The 17,437-nt window shown below is 43.1% G+C and overlaps 3 protein-coding genes across 3 annotated transcripts in view; 1 reads left to right on the top strand and 2 right to left on the bottom strand.

Moving 5' to 3' along the window:
- The window catches only part of LOC119976637 (zinc finger protein 345-like), a 51,675-nt gene extending 40,285 nt beyond the window's left edge, over positions 1-11,390 (bottom strand). Inside the window, exons 1-2 of the mRNA XM_038817276.1 lie at positions 10,915-11,390; positions 9,992-10,167 (exon numbers count right to left, since the gene is read on the bottom strand). The gene's annotated coding sequence lies outside the window, so the exon portion shown is untranslated. The remainder of the gene's footprint in view (positions 1-9,991; positions 10,168-10,914) is intronic.
- LOC119976643 (zinc finger protein 721-like) overlaps positions 1-17,437 on the bottom strand; it is a 999,221-nt gene that overhangs the window by 751,777 nt on the left and 230,007 nt on the right. The window lies entirely within an intron of this gene.
- On the top strand, positions 11,060-17,176 carry LOC119976645 (zinc finger protein 436-like). Its single transcript, XM_038817299.1, has 5 exons — positions 11,060-11,111; positions 12,075-13,300; positions 14,007-14,198; positions 14,295-14,445; positions 14,536-17,176. The coding sequence occupies exons 2-5, from the start codon at positions 12,512-12,514 to the stop codon at positions 15,225-15,227; spliced, it is 1,824 nt and encodes a 607-aa protein (XP_038673227.1). The 5' UTR covers positions 11,060-11,111; positions 12,075-12,511; the 3' UTR covers positions 15,228-17,176.

The raw sequence follows: 17,437 nt of genomic DNA, 5'->3' as shown, positions 1-17,437 counted from the left end.
CCATGACTACCCAAAATCTTATGGAATCTGTTTTACAATCTCCCTCACTATCTTTTCATTGAAACATAGAAAATATGAGCAGGAGGAGGCCATTTGGAGGAGTTCCTGCATAACTGTGAGAATGCATCCAGTTCTTTCACAGCATTGCTCAACACAAAGTTGGGCAGTAAAACCATCAGCTGGAAATCAGTTGGGAAGCTTTGACTTAGCATTAGATCTGAAACTGGTCAGTGGTGTGGAACCTTCCATCAGAACCAACCTTTCTGAAGGTTTGGCTGTGGGTGATCGGTCAGGATGAGGCTGGGAAGAAATGTGTGGTGAGAGCTTTAATTATTCATCGAGCCTCGTGGACCACTGACTAATCCTACAGGTGAAAATTTGGTGTAAACTGTATTTATGTAATTTGCTTTTTAATCCAGCTTCTGCATAGATTAATAACTCACAATAAATTCACTTTTTTAACTTCTCCAAACTATCTGACTTGTCAGTGTGATGTTTTCCTATTCATTGACACTCAGGCACTTACAGTAAGAGTCCTGTACACAATACATTGGTCAATGTCACTGTGGCTGGTGTACTTTCTCCCTCAATGGGTTTCGAATTTCCAGTTCACAGGAAGCAGAACATTTCTTGAACAAAGAAATACTTGCATTTTTACATCAACTTTCATGAATTCAGGACATCCAAAAACACTTTGGAGACAACAAATTGTATTTTCAAGTGTAGTCATTGTTGTAATGTCGGAAACATGACAGCCAATTAGTGCACAGCAAGGTCGCACACACAGCAAGGTAATAATGACCAGATAATCTGTTTTTGTGATTGCTGGATCCATTTTGACCAGGACATCGAGATAACTCCCCTGCTATTATACAACATAGTGTCATGGGGTCTTTTACATTCACCTGTTGGGCAGACAGGGCTTTTTTTAAATGATCTGAAAGATGGTACCTCTGACAGTGCAGCGCTCCCTCAGTACTGCACTGGAGTGTCAGCCTCAGTGCTCAAGTCCCTGGAGTGAGACTTGAACGCACAGCTTTCTGACTCCAAGACGAGAGTGCTAACTAAGCCACAGCTGACAATAACTTGTAACCAAAAGAGAAAATGCTGGAAAATCTCAGCTGGTCTGGCAGCATCTGTAAGGAGAGAAAATAGTTAACGTTTCAAGTCCAGATGACCCGTTGTAATAATTTGTAATGTTTCTGTTGATTTAGATTCAGTTTCCAAGGGGTTACGTCTCAGAGCTGTGTATGGAATGCTTTTCCCCTGTAAACTGGCAGCCTAAAACTTTAAGTTGATGAAAGTGGTAATTAGTTGGAGCTGCAGCTGTCAGCAGTGGCGTGCGGGGAGGGGGGGGGGGGGGGGGGGGGGGGGGGGGGGGGGGGGGGGTGCATTGGCCCCGGGCATCCATTGGATGGGGGCATCCAATCAGAGAAGGAAAATAAATTTTTAAAAAAAATTTAGATTACCTACCCAATTATTTTTTTCAATTAAGGGCCAATTTAGCGTGGTCAATCCACCTACTCTGCACATTTTTTGGGTTGTGGGGGCGAAACCCACGCAGACACGGGGAGAATGTGCAAACTCCACACGGACAGTGACCCAGAGCCGGGATCGAACCTGGGACCTCAGTTCCGTGAGGCGGTTGTGCTAACCACTAGGCCACCGTGCTGCCCCAGAGAAGGAAATAAGATAGTAATTTTAAAATTTCAGCAGTGATAAATCAATTTTTGGAGGCACACCACACTGCAGAGGCAGTTGTTAGCCCTTTATTCCTTTAACATGGTGTACCCTTTCTGTCTAGAGAAAATGGTGCTTCTCCCCATCCCCCCACACTCATGCGCATGATGTACGTGGTGCAACCATCAAAAGCAACAAGCAGACGTGGCTGTTCGTTCCTGCGTTTCCTCGAGTCATAACTCGTCTTTTCTTCAGCTTTTTGTGCATCTAGATTAGTTCTTTTACCTACTCAGGTCAGTGAATAGCTCTAGAACAGGTGCAACTACGTTTTTTATAGGTTTTTTGGTGATATTTAATTAAATATTTACGTGGGATGTAGTAAGAGTGAAGCCTGGATGATCAGAGGACTGCTATGGCATTTAATCTCGGAATAGGAGACATTTATTCCTTAACATGCTAATATTCGAATACAGATACCACTAATTTGCAAGTCTATGATATAAATTGCACAAAATTATCAGTGGAGAATCAGTGTGAAATAATTTGATACGAAGGAACAAAGAAATTAAATATGGTTTATCCGTCTGCAACTGACCGATTGTTTACCATTTTCTTCCCATTTTCTCATGCGTCTTACGGTTTTTGAGATAGAAAATGAAATGTTACGTGTATTTCGTGTACAACCGAGTGGAGCACAGAACAGGAAAAAAAGGAGGGCCAGATTCGAAGAAGAGTCCCATCAAAGAGGGGCATTAGATGCATGGATAACAAGAAGTAAAGAAGAAGTAGGAGAACCTGGAGAAGTAAAAGATGATGTGGGTGCAGAGAAGGATTTTCCTGATACGGATTCAGCTCGGTCAGAACATAATACTCTCTCTCCTCAGTCTCGTTGTCAGGATGATGATCCATGTGAAGAAAATAAAGAAGATTTTAGCATATTTTTGCAAAGAAGCGATTTTGGCTGTTTGAAGAAACCGATTCCAGATCATTTGAAGATGACAATATTACAACATGGCCCTGAAAGATATTAGAATAAAAGTGGTCCATTTGCTGAGAAGGATGGGAGATCATTTTCCAAACAGTGGTTTGATAAAGTTTCCATAAACGGAGAAATTGTGGAGAGAAAATGGTTGTTATACTCTCCATATCGGAAAGCATGCTACTGTTTTGTTTGCTTTTTGTTTTCAAAGGAGCATTTGTCGTCTGTGTCAAACTTTGGAAAGGAAGACGGTTTCTCCACTTGGAGAAAATTAAATCCAACAATACCTGACCATGAGAAAAGCCCTTCTCATAGAGCTCACATGAGGGAATACCTGAACCTTGTAGTTCGACTCCATCATTCAACTACGATAGATGCTGAACTTCAACAGCAAATGTCTGCTGAAAAGAAAAGATGGAAAGCTATAACTGAACGGATTGTCGAGGTTATATCCTTTCTGGCAAAACAGAATCTGGCCTATCGTGGACATCGAGGAGAAGGAATATCTGGGTTATCAGAGCCAGGGGAGACAGTCAGTGAAAATCAGGATACTTTCTAGCAACAATCAGACTTTTGGCCAAATATGATGACATCTTAGCAAAACACTTGCAGAGAGGGAAAGAGAAACCAAAAAGTGTCACCTACTTGTCCACAGAATTCAAAACGAAATAATCAATCTTCTTGGTGAAACTGTCAAGAAAAATATAATTTCCAAAATTAAGGACGCAAAATATTTTAGCATAATGCTGGATTCAACTCCAGATATTGCCCATGAAGATCAGGTTTCTGAAATTCTGCGTTACGTTCATATTGATGAAAACAGAAAAGTAGAAATAAAGGAGACATTTCTGGGATTTTTTCAAGTCAACAAGAAAGATGCAGTCAGCCTGGTAAATAAAATTCAGGAAAAATTGGAAGAAGACAAAATTTCCATGAATGACTGTCGTGGTTAAGCATATGATAACGCAGCAGTTACGGCTGGAGTGAGAGGAGGTGTTCAACAAAAAATTCTTGAAGTTAACCCAAAAGCTGTGTTTGTGAACTGCGAGAACCACAGCCTCAATTGGCCTGTGTCCATGCAAGTGAGGTGCAACCTGTTGTTGTTACATTTTTTGGCATTCTAGAAAAACTCTTTACTTTTTTTTCTTCATCTACTTCTCGTTGGGAAGTGTTAAAATCATTTGTCACTCGGACTGTGAAAAGACAGTGTGACACAAGATGGAGTTCCAGCCATGATGCTGTGCAAGTAATCCACGAAGAGTGTGACAATGTTATTGCAAGCCTTCAACACCTGCTGGAAGGAGAATTTTCAAGGGAAACTAAATCTGATGCAGGATTGCTACTGAACTCTATTCAACAGTTCCCGTTTATAGCTTTATTAAATTTTTGGTACTCAGTTTTATCATCAGTGGAGAAAGTCTCAAAACGTTTGCAGGATCCGAAAATGGGGTTCCATGAAGCTTCTTGTGATCTGAGAGGACTTATTCATATCTTGAATTTGAAGAATGATGAAATTATCCACAATGCAATAGATTTAGCCAATGAATATTGTGAAAATTGGGGAATACCAATTGCACGAACAAGAAGAAGAATAATGCCTGGAGAGTCAGCAAGAGATAGTGGACAATAGAAGAAATGAATAGAGTAATGGTAGAGATTGTGAACAGATTAAAAACTGAAATTGAAGACCGCAGTGTCCGTCTTCAAAGACTCAGTGACCGATTTTCTTTTCTTCTGAACTTGAATTCAGTAGTGATTGAAGATGAACAAGAAAGAGAGAAATTAAAAAAGGAATGTTCAGACTTTGCAAATTATTATGACAATGATGTGGTTGCAATTCAGTTATATGACAAAATTATTGATTTTGTGATGCTCCTTCGAGCTGGAGGGAATAGAGTTCCCCCTGATCCTAAAGATGCTCTGGAGTCTTTACTGCAGTATGGGAGGGATGTCCTTCCGACGCTGTGTGTTTCATACAGATTACTGCTTACAATCGCATTTTCAGTCGCAAGCTGTGAAATGTCATTTTCAAAACTGAAATTAATAAAAACATATCTGAGGTCTTCTATGTCACAGGAGCGACTGACCAACCTGGCTTTAATAAGCATTGAAAAAGAATTTCTCACAGCTGATGTAAAAAGTGAAGTAGTTCAGGTGTTTTGTGACAGGAGGTATCATTTGGGGAAAAGAACTTAATAAATTTGATTGATATTTCTCAGTATATTAGGCCTTATACTTGAGTCTTTGGGGCATACAATCAAGATTTGCCCCGGGCATCACCAGACCTCTGCACGCCACTGGCTGTCAGTGTTGTCTTTGTGTCTGGGTTCCTGAAGCTGTGAAAGGTGGTAAAGTCCCTGGTATCAGCTGGACTGGACATTTTAAGGGATTGTCTTCAATCAGTGCTGCTGATTACCCATTCTGCTTTCATTTACTCATGAAAATGCTATTGTTCAGGCACAGTTCTTACAGTCTGTCGGGAATAAAACTCGAGGAATTACCAAATCTTTCCAAGAAAGCTGAGTGTTAGTTTTAGTGAGGTTTTTGAGCTTATTTCAAATCTCTCTGAAAATTCTCAGTCAAGCGACCGTTCAGAAGCGATGGCTGAGAAAAGTTTTGATTTATTCTCCTTAGTGTTTACACCTCCTGCTCCCCGAAGGATCTCTCAGGTCCGGACGGGGTATTTATGTTCCAGCAGTCCTAGGAAAAAGGGGGTAGCCCTGCCCCCCTCATCTGGATAAATCGTACTCCGGTGAAGCCACAGGGACTCTGAGGGTGCAGATCCCTGGGCATCCTGTAGGGATATAACACCCTCCACAAAGCTCAGCGTTGGTTTTAGGGAGGTTTTTGAGGTTATGTTCTAATCTCTCCATGGGCTCTCCCCTCCCTATCTCTTCCACCCTTCAACCCTTCAGTACTGGAGTGTCAGCCAGGACTTTTTTGTGCTCAAGTCCTGGAGTGGGGACTTGAACCCACAACCCTCTGACTCAGAGAACAAGGTTGTAAGTTCAAGTCCAGCTCCAAATTAGCTATTCCACGAACATGGATTAAAGTTGTTGTCAGGGCCACGAATAATTCCTCAGACTCTGGGTTCCCTGTGCAAACTTACCCATCATTTATTGAAACACAAACATGTTGTAAAATGAGTGAAGGAATTAAACTGTGAATATTTACACACTGCATTGATCACGAAGCCTGCAATGTATCAGTAGAACTGAAGGTTGTAAAGAAGGCAAATGGAATGCTCTCTTTCATTGGCAGAGGTATAAATACAAAAGTAGGGATATAATGATGGAACTGTGTAAGACACTGGTGAGGCCACAAGTGGAGTGTTGTGCGCAGTTCTGATCACCACATTACAGAAAAGATGTAATTGCTCTGGAAGAGTGTAGAGAAGATTTACTGGAATGTTACCAGGGTTGGAGAATTGAAAGTATGAGGAGAGACTAGAGAGTATGGGGGACCAAAGAGAAAATGCTGGAAAATCTCAGCAGGTCTGGCAACATCTGTAGGGAGAGAAAAGAGCTAATGGTTTTAATCCAGATGACCCTTTGTCAAAGCTATGATACAGAGGAAGTGGGAAATATTTATACTGTGGCGTGAGAATGAAAGATGAATCATAGCCACAGAAACCACGGGGAAAGAGTGCAAATGGCAGTCCCCAGAGAGAACAAAAGGTGTGAAAGGCCAAATAGCAGAGAAACTAACATCAGAGGGTAAACTGTGACAGATGTAGATGTGGGGGGAGGGGAAGGGGAAGCAAAGGGGACAAAAGGTAAGGAAAGGTGGATAAGATGGGGGGGGGGGGGGGTAAATATATATAAAGAAAGACAAGAGAGAAATAAATGGTAAAAGGCAGTTAAAATGAAATAGGATGAAAACAAAGGAGTATGGGGTCGTTTTCCTTGGAACAGACAAGGCTGAGGGGTGACGCGATTGAGCTACATAAAATTGTTTCCCTTGGCTGAGAGTTCAACAACCAGAGGTCACAGGTTCAAGTTAATTGGCAGAAGGATTAGAGGAGACATGAGGGGAAACCTTTTTATGCAGAAGGTGGTGGGTGTCAGGAATTTGCTGCATGAGTTGGTGGTGGAGGCAGAGACCCTAAACTCTTTTTTAAAATATTTGGATCTGCGTGTTAAGTGCTGTAAGCCGTAGGGCTATTAGCCGTGTGCAGGAAAATGGGATTAGAAAGGGCACCCGGGTGTTTTTAGGTTAGCATGGACAAGATGGACTGAATGGCACCCATTCTGTGTTTGTTGTATCATTTCTATGGTACCACCTTAAATAAAATTGCTTCAATTGATCACAATGTTTTTTTTTAAATTGCTTTAATTCCTCCATGTCCTCTCCCCTCCCTTTCTCTGGAATCTCTTCCACCCCTCAGTACTGCACTGTAGTGTCAGCCAGAATTTCTTGTTCTCAAGTCCTGGAGTGGGACTTGAACCCACAGCCCTCTGACTCAGAGAACAAGCTTGTGGGTTCAAATCCAACACTAGATGGATTATTCCATGAACATGGATTAAGGTTGTTGTCAGGGCAACACAAATAATTCCTTTGACTCCGGACTCCCTGTACAAACCACACCCACCATTTATTGAAACACAAACATGTGTGATGTTAGCCTGTAGATGTTTGCATATTGCACTGATCATGAAGCCAATCAGATCACAATGTACCATCCTTAAATAAAACTGCTTCAACTGGTCACGGACTATTTTTTTAAAGGTTTCTTTAGTGAAACCCATTGACAAATATGCAACAACCACATAGGCACAGGTTATGGTCTTGAGTTTACATTAATATATGTCAGTTTTGTCAGCATGAACCGGCTGTAATTGACTGTATCAGGAAATTTAAATATAAGTTAATCGTAAATTGAACTTTTGTAATTTTTAACAACGGTTTATTAAACATCACCCAGGAAGCTGGTACCAACCAGAGAAATAACCACGGCTCTAGATAGGAATAATGAGTGGTGAGTTTCTGCCGATTGCGCCTGTTTGAAGCGGCTCTTCAAATTACACTCAGGGTTTTTGGGTAGTCAGGCACCAACTACCTGAGGCTGGAACATCTGGGAAGAGGGAATTAGCCCGGGATATCCCGGGAGAAGTGAATGGACTGGGACGTCCCAGGAGAGGTGAATTGATCGGGGGGTCCCTGGAGAGGTGAATTAATCGGGGGGGTCCCAGGAGAGGAGAGTGGCCCGGATCCCAGGAAAGGAAAATGGAGTGAGACATCCCGGGAGAGATGCAGAGATAATAGATGCATTGGTTATGATATTTTCAAATTCTCTGGACTCTGGAAAGGTCCCGGTGGATTGGAAACACACTAATGTGACACCCTTATTCAAAAAGGGAGAGGCAGAAAGTAGGAAACTATAGACTGGTTAGCTTGATCCCGGTGGTGCGGAAGTTGCTGGAATCAGTCACAGAACATAGAACAGTACAGCACAGAACAGGCCCCTCGGCCCTCAATGTTGTGCCGAGCCATGATCACCCTACTCAAACCCACATATCCACCCTATACCCGTAACCCAACAACCCCCCCCCCCTAACCTTACTTTTATTAGGACACTACGGGAAATTTAGCATGGCCAATCCACCTAACCCGCACATCTTTGGACTGTGGGAGGAAACCGGAGCACCCGGAGGAAACCCACGCACACAGGGGGAGGACGTGCAGACTCCACACAGACAGTGACCCAGCCGGGAATCGAACCTGGGACCCTGGAGCTGTGAAGCATTGATGCTAACCACCATGCTACCCTGCTGCCCTAGGGAGTCATTAGGGAGGAGATGAACATTTGGAGAGACAAAACTCAATCGCCATTGTCAGCATGGCTTTATGAAGGGAAACTTGCTTGAGTTCTTTGAGGATGTAACCAGCAAGATGGATAATGGGGGAACCTGTGGGTGTGGTATACCTAGACTTCCAGAAGGTGTTTGGCATGGTGCCACATAAAAGACTAACCCAGAAGGTGAGATCGCAGCGGATTAGGATAGAGTTGTAGATTGAATTGAGGATCGGCTGACTGACCGAAAGCAGAAGACATAAATGGGTCCTTCTCTGGCTGACGAACTGTAACTAGTGGGGTGCAGCAGCAGTCAGTCCTCAGATCTCAACTGTTTACAATCTATAAAAATGATCTGCAAGCAGGGACAGAGTGTAAGATTTGTGGACGATACTAAAATAGGTGGGAAAGCAGGCAGTGAAGAGGAGATAAAGAGTTTACAAATGGATTTAGATAGGCTAGGAGAATGGGCCAAAATCTGGCAGATTGAGTTTAATGTGGATAAGTGTGAGGTTATCAATTTTGGCCAAAAAAAAGAAAGGTAAATTATTATCTAAATGGAAAGCAGATTCAAAATGCGTCTGGGCAGAGGCTCTGGGTGTCTTTGTTCATGAATCGCAGCATGAAATAAAAAAGGGCAAATTTTATGGCAAAAGCACTGAAGTAGAGAAGTGCTGTTACAATTGTATCAATGGTGAGACCACATCTGGAGTACTGTGTCCAGTTTTGGTCTCCTTATTTTAGGAAGGTTGTGGTGACATTGGAGGCAGTTCAGAGGAGGTTCGCCAGATTGATTCCATGAAGGAAAGGGTTGACGGAGGAGGATATATTTAACAATTTGGGCTTATACTCGCTGGAGTTTAGAAGAAATAGAGAGGATCTGATTGAGGTATATAAAATGCTAAGAGGAATTGATAAAGTAAACGTAGACCAAATGTTCCCCCTTTTGGGGCAATTTAGGACAAGCGGCCACAGATATGGGTTGGGAGGCCGTAGATTTAAAACTGAGATGAGTAGGAACGCCTTCTTGCAGAAGAACTCGCTTTGGAGAACTCGCTGCCCAATAGTGCAATGGAATCTGAGTCATTAAATGATTTCAAGAAGGGGATAGATATGTTCCTGATTTTTAAAAACAGGTTAAAGGGATATGGGAAATTGGCAGAGAGGTGGATTTGAGGCCAGGAAGAGATCAGCCATGATCTGATTAAATGGCAGAGCAGGCTCAAAGGGCTGAGTTGCCTACTTCTGTTTCCAATACCTATGTACCTATCAGGGCGTCCCAAGAGAGAAGAGTGGACCAGGAATCCCAGGAAAGGAAAATGGAGCGGGACATTTCAGAAGGGGAAAATGAACTGGGACATCCCAGGAGAGAAAAATAGACTGGGGCATCCTGGGAGAAAAACCCACAGGGTTGAATGAGTCTCAGAAATTGTAGCTCAGGGAACCTGAACATTCACAGAAGGTGTTCCCTGGACAGGGCAGGGCTGTAACATATCAAATCCTGGGGAATCTACTCACAATGAACCCCAGCACAATACCTGAGTCACCATGTCACTCTGAAGGATAGAGAAACTCCCTATTCACAGGGCCAATCTCCCCTCGCCAAAACAATCACTCCGGTCTCTCTTCCTTGTCTCTCTCCTGTACATACGCTGACACCACAACTGTACGTCATCTCTTCTGTGGGTGCTGTCGGTCTTCCTCTTCTGATCTGCTGTCAAACAAAGCCAACATGACAAATCCCACACTGATGTCAGTTTGAAAGCGTTCGAGGATGAAGAATCATAGGCCGGTTTCTCCGTCGCGCCGCCCCAGATTTCTGGTTCAGCACGCCGTCGGGATGCTCAGTTTTGCCGGCTGCTCAGTGGGGTTTCCCATTGTGGGGCAGCCCCATGTGGTCAGGAAACCCCCTTGCTGCCGGCAAAAAGGAGCATCCCAACAGCGGAGAATTCAGCCCGCTATTCCCACACTAGAAATTGTAGTAATCTCTGTATACATGCACACAAGGGGTTAATGTGTAATCAGCAGCACCCCATGATCACTAGAGGGACAGACCAAGAGGAGTATAAAAAGCGACCACATTGTGTCTCCCTCAGTGTCTCTCTCTCGGATGCACTGTGACCAGGACAATATCAGAATAGTTCCGATGGTTAGTGGAGTTACGTATAGTTATTGTAGTTAGATTTTGTTAACCTTATCATTAGTATCAAAGTTAAAATAAAGAACTCATGAACTTGTTGTTATAGTTACTCAACAAACCTTTGTTGTTACTAGACGAGTTCGAGTCTTCATCAAGATTCAGAAGATCTCACCATCAACCAAGGATTGAGTAGCACGAGTTACCTTCCACATAGGTAACAAAACAGAAATCTGTGTCAAACGTTTACCCGGGGAACTGAGACAGCAGCTGCAATAAGTGAGGTTTTACTCAGATGGGACAATGACAAGTTTAAATCCCCACCTGATCTGCTGCTCAAAGTCGCCTCGGTTTCCCCGGTCAGTTTCCCAAACTTCAGGAAACTCCTGTTACTGCAGAAATATTTGGATTGTCTGTGAGAGACGTCAATCAGAGAGCCCACCCACTCTGCCCATTCTCTCCTCTTCCTCTACCACAGCTGCTTCACTTCCTGTAGGGACTCAAAACCAAGTCAGGAGATGGTGAGTGAAGGAGCAGAATTTACAATCATTACATTGCACAATATCCACACTAATGTTCAGGCAGTCTGACTATCCTGTGGGCAATCAGCTGTGGAAATGACCCTTATGCTGCAGGAGAAGATCCAACTGACAGACCTGTTTTTGCAGTACTTTCTGCTCAATGAACTGTTTGACTGGAGCTTTGTGCTGGATGAGGGAGTTTATTGGAAGCATTTCCCTTCTGATTTACAGGCTGAGTTTTGTTGAAGGGTCATTGCTGAATATGAGATGGTGAGGTGTAATTATCTGGGAGAGGCAGAGACACATTTATTCAAATGTCTTTTAAAATTTTTTACCTGAAGGCCTTGGTTTTCCCGGAAGCCTGGGCTTGGATTTGATTGTTGTGCTGTGTGTGTGAGAGCTGAATTTGGGATGTGCAGTCTGACTGAGTGCAGTGTATCTAATTTTCCAGGATAAACCAGAACCCTTCAATCAGCTACACTGAAGCAATATTTTCCTTAGCTTCTAGCATTTCCTGCCCAGTGTGATTTCTTCAAATAGTTTTGGAAAACAAGGGGAGAAATTTCAAAATCTCCATTGAATTAATGTTTTTCATGTGTGTTTGTTTATATTAAACACATGCTCTTCAGGGTAAAGCTGATCTTTCCCAGCACAACATGAGCTCATATTATTATCATAGCCCATTTTACACTCCTCCTGATTGTCTTTTCCATTGTTCTCCCTGTGTCTGGGCAGAGGAAAGAAAGTAGCCATGTTGTCTGTTCCTGGTCACTATCTAGTGTCCCTGTTGGAAATCAGGCGTGTGACAGTCAAGTGAGGAAAAAGAAAGGACATGCATTTGATCCCCACACATGAGAATAACTGAGTGGCACTCATTGTGGAACAGTCTCTGAGGAGTCAGCCCCTTCAGCAAAGGAGGAGAGGGAGTTGGGGGAAATCATGTTTCCTTTTCCTGTTTTACAGAAGGACTACACCAGAGAATGCAGAGAGGATAGACACCACAGATAGATCCTAACCATCACCCGAGGATTAACTGTCAACTGTGGGAAGACATCCAGTCCCTTCACAGAATTGCTCAACACAGAGAAAGTTGGGCAGTGAAACCATCATCTGGAAATCAGTTGGGTCATGGGAGCTTTGACATATCACCAGATCTGAGACTGGTCAATGGCGTCGACGGTTTGGCTGTGGGTTATTGGTCAGGGTGAGGCTGGGAAGAAGTGTGATTGGGCTTCAAGTGTGATGAGGCCTTCAATCATTCATCGCGCCTCATGGAGCACTGATCCATTCCTATCGGTGGTAGGATCTCAAGTGTGAGGTGTGTGCTAGGGACACCACAGGTTCATAGGATGTTCTTAAGGTGCATTTGTTACAACTACTGTTAACACAAGGGTAGCCACATGGAAGAGAAACGATTCAGGTGTGATGTTTGTGATAAAGGTTTTGCGACATCTACGACGCTCCTGAGGCACCAGATGATTCACACAGGTGATAAACCATTCAAATGTGAGGTGTGTGACAAGTCCTTCTCGGCATCATCGACTCTCAATCGACATCAACTTGTTCACACAGGTGAGAAACCCTTCACATGTGATGTGTGTGAGAAATCCTTCTCAGCATCATCAAACCTCCGTCAACACCAGCTCGTTCACACAGGTGAGAAACCCTTCACGTGTGATGTATGTGAGAAATCCTTCTCAGCATCATCGACCCTCCGTCAACACCAGCTCGTTCACACAGGTGAGAGACCCTTCTCATGTGAGGTGTGTGACAAATCATTCATATGGTCATCAAGCCTCAGACAACATCAACGCCTTCACACAGAGCAACAAGAGAAACCCTTCAGGTGTGATGTCTGTGAGATGACTTTCACCCGAAATTCACATCTTCTATTACACCAGAGGATTCACACAGGGGAGAAACCCTTTGTATGTGAGGTGTGTGACAAATCGTTTTCACAGTTAGGCGCCCTCCGTAAACACCAACGCACTCACACAGGGGAGAAACCATTTACATGCGAGGTGTGTGACAAATCATTCTCACAGTTGGCCAACCTCCGTAAACACAAACGTATTCACACAGGAGAGAAGCCATTCCCATGTGAGGTGTGTGACAAATCATTCTCGCAGCTATCGAGCCTCCAGAGACATCAACGCACTCACACAGTGGAGAAACCCTTACCATGCAAGGTATGTGACAATTTATTCCTGGAATCACTGCCTTCTTGCAAACATTCACATGTACCGTGTGTGACAAATCATTCACTGAGTCCCCTTCCCTCTGCACACAGCAACACATTCACACAGGAGACAAACCATTCACATGTGATGTGTGCGACAAATCATTGTCACGGTCATCAGACCTCCACAGACACCAGTGCATGACACTGCGGCTCAGCTGCTTCCCTTACACTGAGAGTTGTCTGTGTTGTTTAACCCCCAGTGCTCACACGGGGGAGCTGTCCTTCCAAAGCACTGTCTGTCTCAGCAGTGTCTGTCTCCAACCTCCTTCGTCATCAGTCCAATCATTTCTGGAAGGTCAATTTAACCATTAGCCAGATCGCCAAACATCACCAAAAGAAGACATCAATCTGTATAGAAACTGTTGCTTATGCACAAGTTTCCCTATGCTGGACAAGAGGACAATAGTTGAACATTAAATATACATGTTAATTTTTGATAGTTTTTGAGTTGAAAATACAGAAAGATCACGAGTATCTAATTACTTCTACGCGGTTTTGTGAAATGCCGTTGTTTTGGAGATGGCTCTAACTTTGTCATAAGATAGATCTCTAATCAGAGGTTCCCCTGGGCGCAGCACTCAGAAAATGTGTCAGAAGACAGCACAACAAAGTCTGGACCATGGTTTCTTTTTCATTATCATTTCTTCCTTCAGGTGAAGCAATCCTTCAGGTGCAAGGTGTGTAACCAATCATTCTCAAAGTCATCAACGCTCCGTGTACACCAAAGGGTTCACACAGGAGAGAAGCCTTTCAGCTGTGAGGTGTGTGACAAATCATTCTCGGTGTTATCAAACCTCCACAGACACCAACGCATTCACACAGGAGAGACTCCTTTCATGTATGAGGTGTGTGACAAATAAATCTCCTGGTCATCCAAGAGAGCACAGCAAAGTCTGCACCATGATTCATTTTTCATTTTTTTTTTCTTCCTTTGGGTAAAGCTGGCCCATAACACCCAGGAGCTCTCATCGACTGGAGGGCGGGTTCCGTACATCAAGGAGCTGACGGAACAGGAGGTGTTCACGAGGAAGCCGTTTGGCCTCTCCAACCCCACGATAACCAATGGTGGATCAGATATGGTGATGAGCAAAGGTGAATGCAGCAGCTGAGTGTTTAAACCATCGGGAGGAGCGTTAATTTAGGCGACAAAAGATAATAATTGTGATTTTCTTTCTTTGACAGATACACAGGTGTCCATGGACACATCAGATGGTGATGGAGGAGAGTTGACAGCAGTGGCCGAGATTCCTGAAAGGGCTGATGAGGAAGGGACTGTGGTGAATACCTCACAGCAATGTGGCATGGCAGCTGCAGTGGAGGAGGGAGATGAGTATCAGGAGGGTAAGATGTCTGATATGGAGGGTAGTGTTGGTGGGTTAAAGTTAAATATTGTGGCTTGTGTGAAGGAGGAGGCCTCTGATACTCTGGCTGCTGTGGTGGAGGGAGGGTGCTCAGAACCTTCCAGAGCTGAAGAACCTGTGGCTTTGGGAGCGGAAGCTCTGCCGTCTCCACGAGTACACGGACAACATCAGGCCCATGCTGCTGGTGAAGAAAATGAAGATGATCTGAAGCCTCTTGAGTGCTTTCATCAGGAACCGGTTCAAAGGACGAAGAGTTATCAGGTCCCTTCTAACTTGCTTCAGCAAACTTTGACTGAATTTAAGACAGGTGTTAGCCAGAATCTGCAAAGAAACAATGAGATTCTTCAGCATCATCTACAGAGAAACAATGATATTCTTCAGCAGCATCTGCAAAGGAACAATGATATTCTTCAGCAGCAGAATGAGATTCTTTGTCAGCTGCTGCGAAGAAGCAATGAAACTTTAAATGAAATGAGGCAGATTCTGTCTCGGATTGTAATGCCGACACTCTAGCCAGCAGCAGCCTACTGCAGGGTCAACTGCTGAACATGCCTCTGGTTCACGAGTGGTCATGTCATGGGAATGGGGGACACACAGAAGGTATTAGGGACCCAAGGACGACATGGTGGCGCAGTGTTTAGCACTGCTGCCTCATGGTGCAAGGACCTGGGTTTGATCCCGGTCCCAGGCCTCTGTCTGACCCCTACTGTCTGACCCCCACAACCCAAAATTGTGCAGGGTAGGTGGATTGGCCACGCTAAATTGCCCCTTAATTGGAAAAATAAAGAATTGGGCACTTTAAATTTATTTTTTAAAAAGACCCTCCCTCCAGCATGGCCACCTTTGCCTCATTCTCCACCCTTCCGTTTCATTGTGAGGGATATTTTTCCCTCTGGATTTTTGCCATACCGAGAGCCTCTCCATTGTGAGGAAAATGGCAGAAATGGGTAGCATCTGAAATCCTGCTCCCTAATCACAGCACCTCCCATTTTCATGGGATCAAGAATGGTCTGGGTTGAGGTTTGCACATTTCACAGAGGCAGCTAGCTCCACTCGTGTGTGTGATAGGAAACCAAAGATAGTTTTGAGGGATTTATATTTGTACGGGTAAATATTGGAATGTACATATTGTCAACCTGAAGTACTGAACTATCAAAGGGATTTTTCTGACTCAATGACCAAAGGCACTGATTTTAAAATTCTGGTTGGTGTGACTACGCAAATAGTTGTAGTTGGTGGAAAGGAAAGTGAACAATTTGCAAAAGACCAATCAAAATCAACTGGGAACTGGACGGAGATAATTCAGAAATTGTGAAAAAAAGTTGAAGGATTGGAATGAATTCTGAAACTTCAGAGAGAGGAAGTGATTTGACATCGCTCATGGAACCCATTTAAATGGGACTGGAGAAAACAAAAAGATCACAAGTTCAAAAAACAAACAAAGCCACGAGTATGATGCTTTCATGAGTGAACATATTGCAATAAAAATCTTGAAACAGCTAAAGGAGATTTTGATAAGAGAAGAAAGGAGATGTTAATGCACAACTGCATGGTAGACTTAAATGAAACATTCTTTTCTAAAGTGAAAAGTGGAAATCAGAAGAAAAAGAAACACTACACTTGAGTATTATGTTCCCATGTGCAGAGTCTGATAATGTTGTGAAAGTTATTGTCTTTGTTTCGGCTAGATCATTGTAATTATATATTGTGACATGTAAATGTGTGAACTGAGGAAACTACTTGTGTGATATAATAAGTTATGTGGTTAAATATTTGTGATGTTAAGTTTGGGTAAAGTGGATCTAACACCAGTGTAATTTATTTATTTCAAAGGGAGAGATGTTAGGAAACCAAAAGTAGTCTTAAGGGATTTATATTTGTATGGGTAAACATTAGAAATAAGGTCTAGTTTTAGGTGGGTTCAACTTAATATGTTTGTGCCTGGAAAGGGGCCTATAGTTAAATTTCATGCTGGACACAGGTGTTGGTATGTGTGGGGGTTAGTTTCAGTTGGAATTCTATTGTGTTTATATACAGTTACAGCGTGAAGAATAAATATAGTTGCTTAGCAACTAGTGGGCCGTGCAAAGAGAGAGAGGGGTTGCTTTCTTTGTTCTTTACTTTTAACTGAAAGCCAGAGGCAGTTGGCGACGGGCAGCACAAGAGAGAACATCTCTCTCAGCTTTTTGATTTAAAAAAAAACATATAATGGAGTAATGGTGAAGACAGCCAGTGCCAGAAATCTAAAAAGGAAACGAGAAATGAAGAAAAGTTTCCACGAGGTCAGAAGTTAAAGCAACAAAGAGAAACGGGGAGCAGAACAGGATACTGTTCATTTCAAGTCACAGAACTGAGAAGAAATTGATTGGTGAGAATGCTAGAGAAGGGTTTCAAAGTAATCCTAAAATTTGGAATGTCTTACTACCATCTGGGAAATAAATTTTGAAGTATTTGGGAAGAAATATTGGCTGTGAATCAGAATTTGTCTAACAGTGGAAGGCTGTCAAGGCGAAGAATCCTAAAGCGATTGGTACAAAATCCTGGAATGGAGTAACCGATAAAAATGGAGTGGAGTCTTTGTGGAAAAGAACCATTTGTAAAATCTGGACTAGCTTCTGAAATGCAAACTGCTGAGTCAAAGTATTACTGCAAGAGAAGATTTTAAAACATATTTTGGGAGTGGAGTTTGGAAACTCTCATATGACATTCATCTGGGGGATTCT

Source organism: Scyliorhinus canicula, chromosome 13, assembly GCF_902713615.1.
Source record: "Scyliorhinus canicula chromosome 13, sScyCan1.1, whole genome shotgun sequence".
In the NCBI taxonomy this organism is placed as follows: Eukaryota; Metazoa; Chordata; class Chondrichthyes; order Carcharhiniformes; family Scyliorhinidae; genus Scyliorhinus; species Scyliorhinus canicula.
This window is presented reverse-complemented; position numbering and strand designations above follow the sequence as displayed.

What these genes read in the sequence shown, in the direction of transcription:
- LOC119976645 (XM_038817299.1), top strand. Translation starts at nt 12,512, where the DNA reads ATGGAAGAGAAACGATTCAGGTGTGATGTTTGTGATAAAGGTTTTGCG. An exon ending in AGAAACCCTTACCATGCAAG is followed by an intron (nt 13,301 to 14,006) that starts GTATGTGACAAT and finishes TTCTTCCTTCAG; the next exon opens with GTGAAGCAATCCTTCAGGTG. An exon ending in AGACTCCTTTCATGTATGAG is followed by an intron (nt 14,199 to 14,294) that starts GTGTGTGACAAA and finishes CTTTGGGTAAAG; the next exon opens with CTGGCCCATAACACCCAGGA.